At 42.9% G+C, this 19986-nt stretch overlaps 2 protein-coding genes across 8 annotated transcripts in view; one reads left to right on the top strand and one right to left on the bottom strand.

The window, feature by feature from the left end:
• dgkh (diacylglycerol kinase, eta) overlaps positions 1-17441 on the bottom strand; it is a 54488-nt gene extending 37047 nt beyond the window's left edge. For 2 of the 7 annotated variants that reach the window (XM_084023650.1, XM_084023654.1), the window contains exons 1-4: positions 15679-15981; positions 5628-5738; positions 4357-4515; positions 1167-1247 (exon numbers count right to left, since the gene is read on the bottom strand). In XM_084023650.1, coding sequence (XP_083879776.1) covers positions 1167-1247; positions 4357-4515; positions 5628-5738; positions 15679-15960 — 633 coding nt within the window. In that variant the 5' untranslated portion in view covers positions 15961-15981. Of the gene's footprint in view, positions 1-1166; positions 1248-4356; positions 4516-5627; positions 5739-15678; positions 16051-17289 lie in introns of those variants that run through there. The other 5 variants (XM_084023651.1, XM_084023655.1, XM_084023648.1 and 2 more) reach the window with 5 other exon arrangements.
• A 1290-nt stretch (positions 17442-18731) lies between these two features.
• Positions 18732-19986, top strand: part of vwa8 (von Willebrand factor A domain containing 8) — a 59998-nt gene continuing 58743 nt past the window's right edge. Inside the window, exon 1 of the mRNA XM_084023557.1 lies at positions 18732-18978. Coding sequence (XP_083879683.1) covers positions 18840-18978 — 139 coding nt within the window. The 5' untranslated portion in view covers positions 18732-18839. The remainder of the gene's footprint in view (positions 18979-19986) is intronic.

The following is a 19986-nucleotide window of genomic DNA, read 5'->3' as shown; positions in this document are numbered from 1 at the left end:
CTGTGGGGCGACCGTGCTACCCACTTCACCACCGTGCAGCTGAAATGTGATGTTGTTCATTAAATAAATAGTTCAACATTTTAAAAACACGCTCATTCATTGAACTGCCTAGAGCTGATGGAGAAGCTGGATGCTGTTCCGTACCCGTGTCTGTAAATGAGTCTCATGAACCCTGGAAGTGTTGCATCTGTATCAGCGAGTACGCCAGTCAACGCACCAAGCCGATATTACATCATCATATCATTTATCAGCTCATTTACGCTACACAGAAACAACAACGTGTCACTCACTACCCATTTGTCCTGACCGATCAGCACTGAGCATGTGCAAACTAGTACGACACGCCTGTGGTTAAACACGCCGGTACACCCGGGGAAACCCTGATAATGCAGCGCTGTGAGAAACAAGCTGAAATCAGCAGAAGGAGAGCTGTTTAAAGTTAGCTGACTGGCTAAATAACGGCGCTAACAGCTTTAACAGAGGTTCCATTGATCATCATTATGATGCGTTTAGGCTTCATGCGATACAAAATGAGTATGGGGTGAAGGTAAATTATAACATTGTCACAATGTGTTCAAGTTTAATTCTGTTAAATTTAGTTTGGCGATAAGTTAAATATTGTTTTTGAATAAGATGTTTTAACAGCACTATAAATCAACTATATTTGAACTTGTTTTGTTTCACTCATTGGTATTGCATCAGTCGATATGCAGATTCAAGTATCAGAACCGGTATCAGGGAGGGGAACAATGGAATCCGAGCATATTTCTCCGTTAAATATGAAGCTACATTTCACAGCTGGTTAGTTTAGCTTCTCAAAATGCCTGCAAACGGAGGAAAATAGCTTTCCTGGCTCTGACCAAAGACACAACAAACATCCACATATAGAAGGGTTTTGCACTGGACTACTTCACATAACTCCCTGTTTTTACATGTTTTCTATAGATTCAACAAACAAGGCATGATGTGTTCATCAGTGACGGAGCTTTTTGCCACCTTCAGACAGAACCAGGCTTGCCTTTCTCCCGTTTCCAGTCTTCACGCCGAGCTAAGCTAATGGCTGCTCCACATTTGACAGACAGATGTGAGACCTTTAAGTGTGTGTGTGTGTGTGTGTGTGTGTGTGTGTGTGTGTGTGTGTGTGTGTGACTGTCAGACGGACTCACTGTGAAGCTGTTGTTGACGTTCTTAGTGCTGGACTCTGCAACGCTAGCGTCTGACAGGTCCACCTCGTCAAAGATAAGGGACTACAGAAAAGAGGAGGTGAGGGGAGGGAGAAAGAGGGGAGTCCCGAGAGGAGACCAGAGAGAGAGAGGGCACAAAGAGAACAAGCGAGTCAGCCTTTGGACAATATTTGAACTTTGCTTATTGTCACTATACCATGGGGTATGAAGAGAACTGTGATTGGCTGTGAGAGGGATGTCTTGTCATGGCCACAGCAAAGCAGGCCGAGATAAAATGGGAGTTATACTACAAGACTCGTGAAAGACATGAAAGGGAAGCATTTAGAATTATGAAGAAGATATGATCCTGATGGCAAATAGACGTAACCAGCAATCTTTGAGCTACAAGCTTCTGATGGTGCAAAATAGTTGTCATCGTCCTGTAATGAAGTAAAATAAAGGAAACAGCAGATGTGAATTCCTCTCAGCTTTTGCTGAGGTTATTTAGACCCACATGTGCAATATGGTGACCGTTTGAGCAAACATGACGAGAAGTTACTTTCATTAAAGTTACCAATTGCAGCTTTTAAACAAAAGATAATACTCATATTGGTCCAGCGGTTGACTGACTTTATTTAGAGGAATTTTCAAATGGCATTTCATCTTCTTCTAATTAAAGCTGAGCTGCAATTTCAGGTATTTCTCTCACCAATGAACCAGCCTGAACGTATATTTCCTTTTACTTCATTATGTCAAATCAGAGATATGGGCAGTAATTCAGATGCCAGTGAAGTCAGCATGAACATGTATTATGTCTCGCCTCTGACCCTCATCAAGTATTTCTATCACAGTTTGAGCCTTTTGAAGAAAATACCAAATCTCTAAATTTAACAATCCACTTGGCCCTCACAGAATTCTCCTCCTCATCCCTTTTAGGACAGAAATGGTTTGTGCTCCCTTCATTAGACTCCTTTTTCTGGAATTCATTTAATCTGTGTTCTTCACAATGAAAGCACATCTTCAAGTTAACTTTGAGTATGATGAATTTAGCTTGTTAATATTAAACCCACTTCAATACGCTGAGGTCTGCATAGACAGAAATAAATGTCTAAAAAGGGGAACTTCCTGTTTTGCCAGCCATGCTCGTCATGCCTCATGATGTATTGGTAAATTGACTTTGTCTACTTACTGGACAGATATCGAATGTTTTAAAAAGTGCAGTTTCATTGGCTGAAATCCATTAATATTTGATTTATAGCACTGAAGGGATTAATAAAGTGTGGAATGAAAAATTCATGGCTCCGGTCAAGAACAATGAGTCCAGTTTGTCTGGCACTCTGAAAGATAACTCAGTTTGTTCCATCTGCTGGGAAATCCACTTCACCACAACACAGCTACACTTAAACCCACAAAGTTGTGAGGACTTCACTCTCGAGTTTCCTTTGTTTTAAATCTCTACCGAAATGAGAAGGGTGCGGATAAAAAGACATTTTCATATGTTTTATTGCATTTCTATGTGGCGGAGGGGCTGGAGCCAACTCTAAGCAATATAGCCAGCAGACAGACAGAGAGGAGAGCCAGAGTCTACAAACAGGAACATGATATCCTAACAGAGCTGTGATGCGTACGGCACGCAGCTGAGCTCTTCAAGGGCCGCGGGCCAAAAACCATGCCGTCAAAGGAATGCCCTCTGACTCTCTCTCTGTGTGAGTGTGAGTGTGTGTGTGTGTGTGTGTGTGTGTGTGGGAGGAGAGAGCTGCTGCAGCTGTCAGAGGGAATGCCCAGTGAACGACGCTTTCCCTGGGCCTGGCTGGAGAGGGACACCAGCCAACATGTACTGTGTGTGTGTGTGTGTGTGTGTGTGTGTGTGTGTGTGTGTGTGTGTGTGTGTGTGTGTGTGTGTGTGTGTGTGTGTGGAGGGAGCATGTGTCACAGTGCTTCCACATATGCCTACAAGTGCGTGTCAATGTGTGGGTGGAACGTCGGCCACATGGGTCTAAGTATGAAGGACATGCCAACACAAACACCCCCCCCACACACACACACATTACAGCGCTGGTGGCTGTGTGCGTATGTACGTGGGCGATAACTTTCCATGGTTCTTTGAACACACTTCTTCTCCCTCTCTCACGCACCACACTACCACCCCAACACACACACACACACACACACTTGTATATGTGTGGGCACACACACTCTACTGTCTTGAGGAAAGGCTGTAATGAAAGCTGACAGTGACAGTGTTGGACAAAGGCAAGCGTCCAGAGCCTCTGTTACCCATAGATCCAGAGCTCAGCTCGGCGGCTGCATCTCAGCGACCTCCACAAGCCTCCTACCTCCTCCACTTCCTCTCTCGGGCCGTTTTACACCAGGCCATGAGGCTATGACAGGTTGTTTTGTTGTTTCTGTCGTAGTTCACCGGCTACTTTGTGTCTTCAAATGGGGAAGGGGGGGAGAGGAGCTTGTAGGAGAGACTGCAGTGCTGAGATGTAGCCTCCCTGATGGATCAATGAGGAGCTCGGGCTTCCTAAGCACAGGGCAGCACAGACAGCCAGGCCACCTCGGAGACACCAGAGTCGATGACATGGAGAGAATGGGCACTTATCTACAGACGCCGACGTCCCTGTCTGGCCATGATGACCGAGAGAACTCGCTCACCTATCAGGTTCCCGTCATAAACGACTTACCATAACATACAGCTAACAATAAAGTATCCATAATACTTCATTTATTTTGTTTTCATTCTTCCATCATGGCCATCGAGGGACTGTAAGCTGCAGAGCAGGACCAGCAACACACAGTGTAGAACAATGGAAGCCACAATCCCCATTGAGGATGAGTTAAGATAATCCACGTGTGGCTTTTCAGTCTGTACACACGTGTTTTGCCAGCCTACCTGCGCTTAAATCCATATTAAAGTGCATTCATGTCATATGGTGATTAAAAAAATCAGGTTGGTAAAGTTGTTTACTTCCATTAATCCCCAACATCTTTCCCACTGTCCAAATGAACCCGTTTATTTTGCTATAATAATAATTAAACCATATTTTTACATAGTATTACACTAAACCTCTCTTGACCCAGTAGCTGCGTATGGCATGAATGCAGCACTATCACGTATAGGTGAGGGGTTAAGCGGGGCACGGTTAATCGCGTTGTGGTGGTGGTGGCCCCCTGGCTGTGCTGTGCTGACCCGGATTCTCACTAGGCCTTCCTCAGATCCGCTGGCACCCAGAGGTGGGGGGGAGTGCCGCGCGCCCGTCCAGCACACGGCCAGAACTCGCCAGCACACGTGACTCCTGGACACTCTGTGCAGCGTCCGCTCCTGCCAGCGTGCCAGGGCACTGCCGGACTAGTGCGCGTGCAGACACACATGCACGAGTCCCAAAACCAGGAGGGTTCGGTTAGAAGCAAAGGAGAGAGAGATGTCAACAAGGGTTCAACAAGCAGAGGCCAACATTAAGATCAGGTATTAAGGAAAAGAAATGGAAATCATCAGTAGCAGAAAGTGTTGGGCTGTAGATGGATTCAGTTATATGGGAAAATGTCAAAGTACAGCCGGCAGCAGCCGGTTAGCTTAGCTTAGCATAAAGACTGCACTGTGCTGTCTGTTCCCAAACTGACATATGTCATCATTGTTTACCAACTGGATGTGTTTACCATACAGACATGAGAGTGGTATCTCATCGGACTGTTAGCAAGAAAGCAAATAAGCTTCGCAAATGTAGGAATATGTCTCTAAGATGGTCTGCGTGTCTCAAAGCCTGTAAAAGCTTTGTCTCAAGACATTTAAAGAAAGTCATTTGTGGGATCAGAGCAGTGTTTCCAAAACTATTTCCCCTGGGGACCTACTTTTAAAAAATCCTCGTGACCCAAATCCCACTAGGTTTTATGTATGAATTGAGAGTCAAATGAAGATCCCTGACCGTTTCCCGCATAACCTTTATTTTATATAGAATATTTAAACCCGTCATTACGATAAATCACAACTTGGTTTTTACATGTCATTGAAAACATATACACCTTAATTACTTCATGCATCAGATCAAATGAATGCTTTCAGGTGCAGGTTCCCTCTCATCAGTCAAGCAGAATGTACATGGGCCTTTTTAATTAGGCTCAATGTTATCAGCAGCTTATAATGATCAGAACAATAGGAACATTCATCCTCATGTGGCTCAAATGTGTACTTCAGATATAAATGTCAAATTAAATCTGTGTAAAAATTCAGCAAATTTATGGGAAGCCTAATAAAATCTTGTGCGACCCTGTGGGTCCCGACCCGGTCTTTGATGCTGACTGGATTAGAAGAAAGGCATCGAAGATCACCACTAAAAGGGCAGCTTGAGCTTTTCCAACTAAAACAAGTCACTTTACAGACAGATGACAGATCACAGATCCTCTGCTGGTGTGTGTGTGTGTGTGTGTGTGTGTGTTGCACGGGGACACGAGGGGTTAGCTTACCTTAGCATCCTTGGCGTAGTACAGCGTTCGGCCTCTCAGTTTGAAGTAACGCCTTTTCCACCTCTGGAACGAGCTGGTCTGCTTCAGCAACAATCCCTCCTTTATACTCGTCTGGAGGGAGAGAAGAGGCGATACAAATAAAAAAAAACTTTCATGGTATCAGCAAAATGTCCCGTCAGAATATAGAGTCTCCATCTTTCTCACAGACACGGCAGCTCGCTCTTACAGGCAGAACACCCTTTCGTGTTTATCTACAGGAAACTGTCACGATAAGACATGTGTACTGTTTATGTGTGTATGTGTGTGTGTGTGTGTGTGTGTGTGTGTGTGTGTGTGTGTGTGTGTGAAGCTGAGCCCCGATTTGATGCATGGGAGAAAAGGAACGGACCAAAAAGTGGAGAAGAAAGGAAACTAATTACACACACACTACCCCTCATTTCTCTGAGGAGCTATAAACACACATCACTCTCACTCAACCCCTTCCCCTGGGCCGGAGAGGACGTAGCAGGGGAGAGAGGAGGAAAATGGGTGGGGGGGGGGGGGGGGGGGGGGCATCCCATTGACTGCTTCTAAAGCGTTGGCCATCTGTTGAACTCAGAGGAACTCCACTAAACACAAATATGTCCTCCACCATGGACGTTTGAGAGTCTAAATACAGATCACGTCATTCTTGAATGTTCCACCACACATCAGGTACATTTCACCGTCATTTCACAAAGCAAGGGAATATACAGCATACATAGGGGGAGAGACAGGGATGATGAGGCTGGAGTGAAAATGTATTTTATTTGTACTTTTTTAAACTTACAGCGTCAATCCTTAAGATTTGAGTCCTGGCTGATTTAGAATTTATATTGTGGGACCGATGGCATTGTGCTGAGAGTTCAGCAGTCTGGAGTCTCTGTGGTGAAACATAAGCTTCACGTTTTCAGAATTGTGTGCATAAATATATTTCTTGTGTATATACAATGGAGAAAAACTCTAATAAAGTCACCCTGTTTGTAATAATATGCCAATATATAAATATTGCAATAATATTGTGCCATTGTCTTACCTCCTCCATATAGATAGAACAGATAGTGACTTAACAGACTTTTATTTAAATGAAAATCTACAAGATTGTCGCTTTAAAAGAATGATGGGAAGACAGAAAGACATACGAAAGATATACGATCTTCCTGTCTCCTTAATAATACGTGTGTGCGTGTGTGTGTGTGCGTGTGTGCGTGTGTGTGTGTGTCTCTCCATGTTAGAAACACAGTACACACACTCATCATCATTACGACCACCATCATCTTGCAGGCATTAAAACACACAAAGCTCACACTGGGCATACACAGCAAAGCCAGGGAGACATGGAACAGTGGACATTACACACACACACACACACACACAGATGGAAATGTTGTGTGGAGAAACATGATACTCTTTCGGCACATAGATGAGAGGCGGGGCACACACACACACACACACACACACACACACACACACACACACACACACACACACACACACACAAACATATATGTAGAGGCTATTTATAGCAAATGAAGGCTGCTCTCTAAGGGGAGAATTACAAACAGAGACAGAGGCCTGTAGCTGACATCCTGCCCACCAGCTGTGTCAACTTAAACACAGAAAATACTGCTGTGGAGTCCAGACTCACTGTGAATACACACACACACACACACACACACACACACACACTGGCACGTCACACTGGATAAAGCAGCCATAATGAGTGATCACGTTGCAGGATCAATTAAGTTTATCTTATGTTATAAAAAAGAAGGGAAATTAATTAAATATGAGGTTCCGAAAACAATAAACACCTCAATTTACAAAAAAATAAATAGTGTACCTGAATAAACAATCTTCTTTCCAACTTAAAAGTCACTGAGTCAATTAGTTAATTGACAGAAAACTATTTTGATATTTGAACAGTCATGTACTAAGCAAAGACATTTGAAATATTTTTCTGGTTCCAGAGTCTGAAATATGAGAATTTGCTGCTTTGGGCATTTTTCACAATTTTCTGACATTTTATAGACAAACATGTGTTTTTCTGCATAAACACTTACTACTTCGTACTAAGGAAACTACTAATTGCCCAGAACAGAGCTGCAAGACTATTGCCCCATTAGAACCAACACAGCCAGCAGGTGGTCGCCAAATCATGTTAGCTTGGCCAAGATTTAATGCCATCAATCGTTGGAAACGCTGCCCCCTTTACATACGTCAATCTATAGCAATTCCTCATCCCAAATACCATTTGAGAATCAATTACTTAGGCAGCTGATCAATAGTCCAGTTTTGGCACTTGAGGATAATTCATAAACAAATTCAAATTAATTAAAGAGAGTATAAGTGAATCAACATGGACTGAATCGTGAGAAAATGTTAACGGACGCTTTCTTAATATAAAACAATTAGACGTGAACATGAGATGAACATAGCGTAACAGAATTGGGATGTTATATAAAGTATATATATATATATATATATGATTATTAATATGATGTACTGGATGCTGGAACCCTGGGAAGGATAGCTGGTGCCATGCAGCTAATGGATCCCTCTAAATAATTAAGTGATTCATTGACAAAATAAGTGTGTTATCTATTATTATTATTATTTCTCTTTGCGAAAAAGAAAACTATTATTTAATATAAAACACGTACACATACAGACAAACAGGAAGGGTCCTTGATAGAATCCATCTAAATATTAAAGACTAATTTAAGATCACTTGAATGAAGGAATTGCGATTCAAATCTCCCGTAGTTCATGTGGACAGGGTCGATGACTGAGAGGGAAAAAACACAACAGGAAGTGGGCACGCTGCAAATTCTCTGAAACAGCTTTCTACCTACGCTAATTCCCTGCTTCCCTTCCCGTAGATACGGCCTGGAGACCAAATTCCTGCGCTGGATTCAGGTGAAATCCTTGAATTCGGACTACCTTATAAGGACTTAAAGCTGCTTGCCCGGCCGTGACTACAGTCATAGTGGGACTGAAATAAAGCAGCATGGCAGATGAAGTTATCTCCTCATTTTAACATGCTACCAGAGAACACTGGAGGCTAACGAGTGCATTCAGGAGTATCCACGCAGTTCCTCACTTGATCAGATTTGCTATTTAAAGGAACAGTATGCAGCATTTAGGGGGCTCTAAATGCTGCATATCATTTCATTAAATATAATTTTCTTTAGTGTATAATCACATGACAATAAGAAGCACTGGGCCGAGCTGTTGATGGTTTTCCCTGGCATGCAAACACATGCACTCTCACATGAACGTAGGCGTATTGCAGGCCGTGCCATCAGCTGATCACACGGGCTGGCAAGAGTTCAATGAACACCTCAGGATTGATTGAGAGTGGGTTACTCTAAGCTGGGGAGTTGCACCACTACACAGCAGAGTATTAGCTGGAGTAGTATTAGGATTTGTACAGCTTTTTAAGAGTAACATTCAAGCACTTTTAAGGTTACCTCAACCAAAGGTTTCCAGACCTGCAAAGCCTTTATCATCACATTTAAATTGTTAATATTAATGCGATTGTGAAACGATTAAGTTTATACCCACAAAATGTTAATGTATAGTGTCACACATATTAACTTGGATCTCATCATGTTATAAGCATTATGATATAATAAGACATCCGGATCAAATAGTAAAAGATTTTGGTTTAAATGATGTTCAAATAATGTTGAAGATCAAGCATTTTTACATTTGTATTTATTTTCAAATTCAAGCATATTTCTGACCTTGAAAACTTGACTTGTGGTTGCTTTGCGTTTCACGTCAGAACCGACAGAAATGACTCACAACTTTGATTGGAATGACGGCAGCTGAGATTTGGATGCTCGCGGCCCGGCCAGAGCAGCAGAGGTGACTTTGCTCGAGTTGGATGTTCTATTTTTCTATTTTGTCCCTCCTTGGCCTCCATAGTTCCTTTCCTTGTCTTCATCTCCTTCCTGTTGCCAAGTAGGGCAGAAGTGATCTATAAATAGTCCCACTGCTTGCCTCTGTGCACTGCTCCTCTCTTCTGTTAAATTGTGAGACACAGAGCGAGTCCTGTGCCAGAGAGAAATGAGTAACCTGAGCACCATGCATGTACCTACACCCACACTCTGCCTGGCCACCGACACACACACGCAGAATTATACAATGAACAAAGGAACAGGCGGTTCAAATGAGTCCAGCAGCTTTGGTTGGTGGATAAGAACAGAGAAGGAGTTCCCTGGGAGGCTAAATGAAGAGAGCAGAGCAGACCGACGTCCTGTCTCTGACGAAACCCAGACAAACAGTCAGTCAAAAGGTTTACTCACACAGCCAGTTCATGCACGACCCTCACCATCTATCAACTCTAGCAACGGCTCACCAGCAGACTCCCTTCTAGTAATGATCAATCCTTTCTCTCTTATTTTATTGCTCCAGCAGAGTGTCCGAAACCAATCACAGTCCCTTCTTTTTTTTTCTAATTAATCTGATAAAAAAAATCTGCTTGACTTTCCACCTTAACTTAATTGTTTCATCAGTGTTTTAATGCAAAGAGAAAAGGTTAAAGATTGTTCAAATGAAAAGCCTCAGAGGTAATATTGTGAGTTGTATTGATCCAAACCATTCTGTAAAATGGGAACATGAATAGGGCGGAAACACCTAATGGTTATTTTTAGTTTTTTTTGTGATCAATCTTTTGAATATCTTCTCGATCAATCAATTAACCATTTACTCTAAAACCTCTGTGAATCGATGATCAATCACAATCCCAGTTTCCCGAAGTCAAAGGTGCCGACTTCAAATGTCTTATATCACCAAAAACATACAAATATTCAGTTTACAAATGATATGAAACAGTCAAATATCAAATCAATAAATCAAAATAGATTAACTTCCTGTCGGGAGACTAATGGAATAATTGACAAATCGTTGCACTTCTAGAGATGGATATTAGTTCCAGGAGTCTCTTAACAACGACGTAATTCTTCTTTAAACTCAAACAGGAACTTGTTCGTCTTCTGAATGAGGCGGGCCTTGCTGCGTACTAAATCTGTTCTCTGTGTACAGATGTTTAGGGATGATCCAAAACAAAAACTCAAGTGTGTGGTTTTCACTGGGGGTTATGTTACTATTTCCTGGCCAGACACAGTGACTTACTGGAGTCTTGTGGTCACCGTGAGGTTGCCAGGCAACCAGCGGAGACTCTAACAAGTCTCTGTAAACAAGAGGGCTGGTAGGCGGATTTTGTTACCTCTGGGCAGAGCCGGCTAGCTGTTTCTCCGTTTCCAATCTTGCTGCTAAGCTACGTGTACTGGCTGCAGCCTTATGGGCGTTTGGCCAAAATCTTACATCCTGGTGGAAGTCATATACATCACCATACAACATGTCTTCTGGTAGTTAAATACATAAATTGTGGATATGAAATAACATGGTAAAGCCTATGCTGCTGTGTGAATTAAATATGTGACACATGAAAAGTACTGATTATTTCCTCATTTAAGTTACAATGTTTACATCATGGACACACATAATCAGATTGAGTGAATAGTTTGATTTAAATATACTGGTGTATTCCCATAAGAAGGATTGTAATCAATTCAGATTTGTGTGTATATATGATTGCACAGCCCTACCCTTATATTGCACACAGAGATATGAGAGCAAGAAAGCAAATGAGCGTATTTCCCAGAGTCCATATTTCTTTAACAAACAGGGATAACGCCTGTCAACCCAAATGTAAGGTCACTACTGATGCTGCTGTTGAGGGAGCTTGTGTTGGACATTCTTCCCTGTTGGGCCGCAGACAAAGACCATTTCTCTCATGAATTTCTGCACCAACGATGTTGCAACTTCATCTTAGCACAGCACCAGGATCTCGCAGGGCCCTTTGACATCACATAAACATGTATTCATTATGTGCGTTATCTCAGCTTGCCTGAAGGAAACCCATCTCCGTCGCACCATTTCAACTCATGAGTGGTAAGACTAAGCTGCTGTGACGGTAATTGGTCAGTCCATAGGGACGACTGCTTACTTATCTGTCCTGAGTTTGAGTGGATGCTGACTGGCTGCTGAGAGAGGCCCACTGTCTTAGTCATTCCAGGCAGTTAGGCTCTGTTATACCTCCATTACCGACTGATTTGTCATTCCTGAGTAAGACTGGAGTGCCTGTGGAGCCAGAACAATCAAATATTTAATAATTTCTTCCTCCTCCCCCCTCTCCTCTAGCTGTCTACGCATATTTGCCTCTGTTGGGTGTAATTGCAAGTCTGTACCCTTCCTCCTCCAACTCCCACCACACGCTAAAATTTCACTCTGGTGATGGGAAAATTACGATCTATTAATTTGGAAGGGGTAATTCCCCTGTCGGTGAACTCCTCTGAGCAACCGGACCACATATAAGGGTAGTTATGCATGTGTCAAGTGGGCACAAGAGATGTTTAATGATGTTGTTGAGGCCAGTAATTTACACACAACTACCTCAATTAGATTCAGCTCCAGATCTGCACAGAATAAAGACACAAAAGTTTGCACTTCTTCAGTGCCACATTGGATTACGGTACATAAGCAAGCGAGCGTGTGTGGGATACCGACTGACAAAATAGTGGGTATGAGAGCATTACAACATATTTAGAAGTAGAGATCCCCTTATAGCATGATGTTCCTTACAGCCTATCATCAAGTAGCAAATGTCCTGTTTAAGTATAGTCTCCGTGCAATCTTTCAGAAAAAAAAGGAGGAACAAGTGTTTGCCAACGCTTTCTCAATAGGAAGTACAAGTCATCTCGACACTTTGGGTACATGTTTCTCCAGCGTAGGCTTACCTAAGTGTCTTCCTGACATGTTCAATTCATTTGGACCAGATCTCTCTTGCAAACAAGTATTTCAAAACATTTTCTGGTTTAATGAAGATTAAATAAATTAGATAAAACTATATCCACCAAATGACTCGCGCTAACCCTGAGAGTATTTATCCAAACGGTGAGCCTTGCTTCTCATGCATGTAAGTCACAGTGAGTCTCTCTATGAATAGGAAACATGGATGATGAATATTTTCTACAATGTCTCATCCTAAACCCCTCACTCTGCCTTAGCTACCTGATCTGGATTATTCTATGTCAGGCTGACAGAGCGCTCCCAGTCCCATGTACAGCAGCAGCAGCAGCAGCAGCAGCAGGCTAATATGCGTATATTAGCTCTGCTTTCAATCACAGAGCGACAGCATTAGTCACAAGTTCATAAGCTCTCCTCAGCTGCAACAGCACACCCTGAAAAGGCAGAACGGGGGCTGAGTGAGGATGACAGGAGAGAAGAGCCTATGAAAAGACTGTTGTTCAGCCACACATATTTGAGCAATACATGGTCTGATTATTAGGGCTAAAATGCATTCGCAAAACTAAGTGCAGTGCCTATAATAGAGTATCAAATAACATTTACGAGCGGTCAAATCCCATTACTTTCTGTCTGACAAGAGGAAAATCAGGCAGCAATAAATGATTGCCAGTATCTCATCTGTGCTTCAGGCAACAGTTCAACAACAACAACAACTATTCACAGATGCCAATATATTGATTTGCCATGATGGGTTCATGCGGGATTATCAGCACTGAAATGTTAGCTTCAAATAGCCGTAATGATTTCAGTTGCATCATAGACTGTACCGGCCAGAGAAAGAGATAGCGTCAAAGTTACAGCTCACCTCTGTCAGGAGGGAAGACTTTCACCCTAATCAATATCCATGCAAAGAAATACACTTTTTAAGAATCCTACACAGTGTTGTTAAATCATCTTGACATTAATAAAACAGCATTTCTGACCAAATTCAAGTGACCACGCCCCCATTGGCAATTTAATTTCTAAAGATGCAATTAAATAGATGTTAAATTGGACATTTAATTCCTTTTCTGCTTGGATTCATAGACAAGTTTCCCATTTACATTTACATTTACATTTAGCAGACGCATTTGTCCAAAGCGACTTACAATAAGTACATTTGTCGAAAAGAAAGAAACCATCAAAGCGTATCATTGCCGATAAAGTAGGAGCTAAAAACTAGAAACAAGTGTTAGGTCCTCGTCTGAGTAAAGTAGTAGCTGTTCAGCAAACATACCTTAAGAACAACGAACAACAGTGCTATGATCAAAGTGCTATAGGTAAGAACATATAGGTGCTTTTTTTGGGGGGGGGGTTAGTGGGTCATGCTATGCAGAGTCGAGGTGAAGTCTGAACAGGTGAGTCTTGACCTTTTTCGGAAGATGGCTAGTGACTGATGATCCTGACATTGGTCGGGAATTGGTCGGTTTCCAGAAACTGAAACTAGTTGGGAACACAGAGAGGGCATAGCTGAGAGAGCTCACTGGAGGAGACCGACTGGGTTATACGTGCCCCTTCAACCAAACCAGCTCTCTCACAGGCAGCATTGCCATGGAGTCGGCCAATAAGGGATGAACGATGTGGTTGTCTGTGGCAACCAAAGAACCAGGGAGATAGTGGACGGAGAGGGATGGACAGAGACAATGTGATGGTCAAGCGTGCACATGCATGTGCACACACACACACACACACACAGTCCAGAGCTGAGCAAACAACCCAGTGGAACAACACTCAGTGAGTCAGTGCCTGCATGATCCATTAGTAACTCTCAGCATACACACACACAAACACACACGCACGCACACTCACAGAAAAAAACCCACTGACCCACGCAGCAGCAACTCTGAGACCTTCATTTGCACAATGCCAAGGTGGTTAATACACTGATACATTTTCAGCACAAGTGCTTCATACTACTGTGATAGCAGCATGAAGTAAGTCTAGTGTGACACGCAGCCTGCTATAGTTTGACAGGATGGATTAAGTCCATGTGGGCTCTCTGCCAGATACAATTAGCATCCCTTTGGTATACGTACATTACAAGCATGTACACCAGGACTCTCATCAACCTGACTTTCATCCACTTTTAAATCCCTTGCCGTAACTCAAGAGGTAACAGGTATAAGCTTCACTGTGTGCATGGAAAAATCCACTTGCAGTAAAAAAAAAAAAAAAAAAAGTCAACAAACAGCTGATGTTTGTTGATGAGGGACGGTTGATCTTCTGGATCTGTGTTTACATGTATATATTACATCACCCTTTAGGCTGGCTCTTGATTGAGTACAACGCAATTAGATTGTAACTGTAATGATAGAAAAGCAATCTATTATTTAATATATATCAAGTTAAAGTACCAAACACTGGCTGTTTTCAACTTCTCCGATCCGTGCAGCATATCCTCTAGGTAGCACTACACTCACTCACTGGTGGGGGGATTTGCATATGAAAGGTACAGCCAGACATTCCAGGCCAAACAAGAGTCTAAATATACCCCCATGCTGAATAATGTAGATGGGGTGGAGCGGGGGCAGTCAATAATTAAGTGGATCCATTGGTGTGGGAGGACGGCACTCATTTACAGTGTAAAAGACAAGTGGGCCAAGAAAGCTTAGGTGTCAAAGGTAAGAATTAGCACATCATCCTCTTAGACCTGCACATCAGACGCAGGGATGCAGCAGATCAGCCAGCCACCCTATTGATTGTGAAACTAATAGTGAAGCTGTTTTAAATCTCCGGTTCTACATGCTGTCATGTCCAGCTGGCGTCCCAGTTCAGTGACATGAAGAATGGGAAGTATCCCTTCATGTGTTTTCTTTAAATGGATCAAATGAGTTGTATCCTAACTGTTCTACTCGGCAGGTAACACACTCAAACTTAGTGCAACAGGTTAAAGCAAGTTTTCTTGAAATACTTTTGTTCATATACCCTTTAAGTATCATCTACAAATAGGTAAAAGTCGTGGGCTATTTTTCAGTCTGCAACAGTCTTGTCCTGCATAAGCAAGACAAAGTCGCCTAAAGACCACCAACACTGAGTGGCTTTATTAGAAGCAGGCATCAACCCCCCACAACACACACCTCCACCGAACGGCCCAGACGTCAGATAAACACGTCAGATAAACACGTCGCTCCAAAGCCTCTATTTAGTAAGTCAGACAAAGACAGAGGTGCCTTACCTTGCTCCTGATCTGCCCGGAGGTGGACACTTTCCGGATGAGTTTCTGGGGGCCTTCCTGCTCCGCTTCGCTGTCAGAGGACTCGTCCGCAGCACCGGAGCCGGCGACAGCCGCCACCACATGGGCATGGATCCCCGCCGCGGACCCCGGCCCCTTCTCCGGCTCCTGTCGGGGGGACAGATAAAACCAATCGGCGTTAGCCTTCGCCCGCTCCGCCGCTCCCTTCCCCTCCCGGAGGCGAGCGCTGCTCAGCGGCTGGGAAGCGTCTCTCTTCGCTGTCATCTCTCGCGGTGGACGGAGGCGGCTGTGTTTAGTGGCGTGTGTGTGGGCTGGTAAACGCATAAGGGATGTAGCATGTCGCGGCACAGTGGGGATGGGCTCCACAGCATATGACCCCCCCCCTCCTCTCCCAGTCCCTGCTTGACTGGTGGTTGTGGCTCCAGCCAGCACGACCAGTCCAGGCGGAGGCTTAAAGACCGCCTCATCCGCGCCGCTAACCGGCGGACATGTCCGTGGCACGGCAGACCCTACCGGCTGATTTTACGCGAACACTGCGCCCGAGTAGTGTCACAAAAGTGAAATAAAAATACTCGAATAATTTAACTTTAACGTTCTGCACCTAACCACAAATAAAAAAAAACATCACATTTAAATTAAATAATAATTCACCAACAATCACTGGGCACAGTGACAGGCCCATGAAATCATTACTCTCATCATAATCAATTTCCTATTTATCCATAGTGATACAGTGTCAAAGAAAATTGATTTTCTATAAATCTATGATTATATTGAGTCTCAGAGGAGGGAGTATTGGTGGATAGGACTCGCCTATCTGTATGCATATGGTCGGATGTGTATAGGTATTAGACTACTTTGAGTGAGAATGATTCGGCTGCTTATAGTTGCATTTTGTTTTCATTATTAATTGGTTATGTTATCTTTCTTATTAATTTAACTATAATAATGTCCATATAATATATTGTATAATAATGTTCTATGGATGCCGGATCCGTATCCCAGTCTTAACTCCTGGTCTATAGCGTCTACATTTTACGTGAAAGAGTAAAAACTGATTCCGATCCAGCAGGCAAGACGAGCTGGATTCCTCCTAATATTCTGGTTAGCCCACAACATCTGAAACGTGAAAATATCCCCTCGATTTAGAGAAGAGAGGAGAGTCCCGGTGTCACCTGAAAATAAACGCCAACACGAATAGTCCATTCAATCCAAGGAATGGGAATACTTATCAATTTAAAGCCATGTATGTAAAGGCTACAGGAACGTTGTCAATGCTTTTGAGTTTGTTTTTACCTTTACCAACTCTGCCCACAAAACCGAAACACCCTACAATACATTTTAACGGTTTTTAAAACGGAAGTCCACAACACAAATCACCGCAACAGGAAGGGGGACGCAACGCACGACCGCCTCTAGTATGAAACACCTCTAAAGTGTACAATAAAGTCCGTGTTAAATCCGTATTAGGCACGAGTGCATTAAAATAAGATGTCTAATGGCTTCTGTTTTGGGGAAAACTGAGCAGACTCGTAGTGAAATGAGAAACGGAGTGGGGAAAAAAAGTCCCTTCCAGTGTTGAACGCTACTAACCAGTTCCTCCCAGGCAGGGCTGCGGGTGTAATGGTAGACATCCTCCATAGTCCCAGACCTCCGTGTCCGCTCCGGGGAAACAAAAAGAAACGCGTCAGGGAAAGGTGGAGGGACTCACAACCTGCCTCGCTGCCTTTACACCGCTCATATGCGCGCCGAACAGACGGGATTCAATTCGCCTCGTCCCCTCCACTACCGCCGCCCCACCGCTCCCCTCCCGCCGCTCCAGCCCTTTTCCCCCGCGCGGCGCTCGTTCGAGGGCCGAGCCTATCAGAGCTCCACGTGATGAATGTCAGACCCGTTTAAAGGCGCGAGGCTCGGCACGGTTTGTCACAGCCCGGCGGGGATCACACGCGCGCACAACTCGACGTTTGTGAGAGAGCGCGCGCTGGCTATATATGTGGGCGTGCACGTGAGCATAACGTCTAATTCATACTCGCGGCGAATGATGGGTGACTTGGCACGCACCTCCTGAACAATGTGACTATGCGCGCGAGGCACTCTGTTATAATGACATTCTGTTACAATAACAATAACCACCTTATTAATTCAAGGCGCGGGAGCTCTTCCTCATCGTCCAACCCTCAATAATTATAGCCACACATGGAATTGTGTTGAGAACCTTTATTGAACTACTATCATGCCCGCCTGAAAAACGCTAAAAAAAATGAAAATAATAATAAAATAAACTACAGGTGCTCGCACACTTAATTAATAGCTTATTAGAAATCAGGCATTCGTCTGTTAATGCAAATAAATATGCAATTTATTTGTTTATTTATTTATTTTGACAATTATATATACCATTAGCAGGTGTGAAGCAAGGAAAACCATGAATTATATTTTCATAAATGTAATTTACTTCCCATTCTGTAAGAGCGCTTTGAGTGTCTTGAAAAGCGCCATATAAATCCAATCCATTATTATTATTATTAAAGGACAAACATTTTGGAGCCAAATTTAGGTAAATGCCAATTTTGTTTTGCTGTCACATTTTAAATACGTATAATTTGTACAAAAGCATAACGGATGAATGAGGGTATTTTGCGAGAGAAACAGAACGATGGGCTATACGCAGCGTAATAAAATAAAATAATTGAAATCTTATAAAATGAATATCCTCGCATTGGAGAGATAACGTTTTGGTGCATATAGCCTAACCGTTCCGTTACTCAAATTCATGCTACACATTCCAACACGAATATACTTTGATATATTATAAACAAAAATATACTCTTCTAAGTGTTCTATTTTATTTATTATATTTATATCTTTTATATTTACAACGAAAAAGAAACCCAACAATTTTTAGAGTGGCATTACAATGTTATTAATGTTGTGAATACTAGGCCGGAACGAAATACAAAGAACGTCAAACTACTACGGACTTGTTTGCGCTCGGACCCATTTGTCCCTCTTGTATTATCTTCCGACTCCCACAAGATGGGTCGGCAGGTGTTATGAAATGGGAATAAGGCCGGCCAAGACATAGCTTGACAAGAAGCGCGTGGACTTATTTTATACCTTGTTTTAATGGCAACAGTTTAAGTATGCCCTCCCAGATATTATGTCGCGGCACAGCCGCGGCCATCGCCGCCAGAAGAATGCGGAATATAGTGGGTGCTGTTCTGGGAAGAGACAGCTGGATGTGGAGAACTCATGAGGTCAAACTTCTCAACACATCTTCAGGTAACCTGCCCGTCTATAACAAGTCATACCACTACAGGAACAGAGCACACAGCAGCGTACACGTTTAACATGCTTTTACATCTGAAACAGCGGACTGTTAGCTAATATGTAGTTACGAACGAGTGTGTTGCCTATGGTAACGTTAGTTGCTCTGTGCCTAGATACATGATTAGCTGGTACCAGTCGTAAGCTAACGTTCCTCTGCTTGGGCAGCAATTGAAACGCAACTTTTCAAGATAACTAACGTTAGTTGAGCACAACGAGATGACAGATGTGCCATTAGCATAGCTAACATTGACGTTTAACTAGCCAGTGGGTTAAAGGTCAAAGCCATGTAAATGGCCCTAATAATGTCAAGTCATGTTACCAGCAGCCCCCAGTTTGAGCTTTTTGACAAATTAATCATCTTCTTTATATTTGTAACGCATCCAATGTGCATTAGCTACATTTGAAACACAGGTTTACATGTTTTTTGTTTTTTGTTTCTCAACTATAGACACAAACCAAACTTTGAGACATTAGACATTACTCCACTATATACAGTTGTATGCTGCAATATCCCATTTATTGCACCTTCAACATTATCATCTTGGAGCGTACAAAATGAGGAAGCATATGGATGGATGTCTTTTGTTTGTTTAAGAAGCTATTGAAACTTGGCAAACAAGGCCATTTTCACAGCAGATATTTTGACTTAGAAAAGAACGCATGGCTTTGTTCAATTTAAGTGTCCCCTGTAAGGTGTGTGTGTGTGTGTGTGTGTGTGTGTGTGTGTGTGTGTGTGTGTGTGTGTGTGTGTGTGTGTGTGACAATGATACATAACCCACAGGACCTTATTCAGGATTTGTCACAGTAGGGGAAGCATGGGTGTAAATACTCAAATGAATGATGGCTGAGTTCTGTTTAGCTGATTTCAGGGTCCTGGTTTTGTGCATACTGGCCCCCTGTCACACTCACTGGAACAGAGCCATCCTTAACATTTACAAGTAGCATGAACACTGCTTTTCC

Source organism: Eutrigla gurnardus (genome assembly GCF_963514095.1).
Source record: "Eutrigla gurnardus genome assembly, chromosome: 12".
Lineage (NCBI taxonomy): Eukaryota > Metazoa > Chordata > Actinopteri > Perciformes > Triglidae > Eutrigla > Eutrigla gurnardus.
Note: the sequence above shows the minus strand (reverse complement) of the source record. Positions and strands in the feature narration are given on the sequence as shown.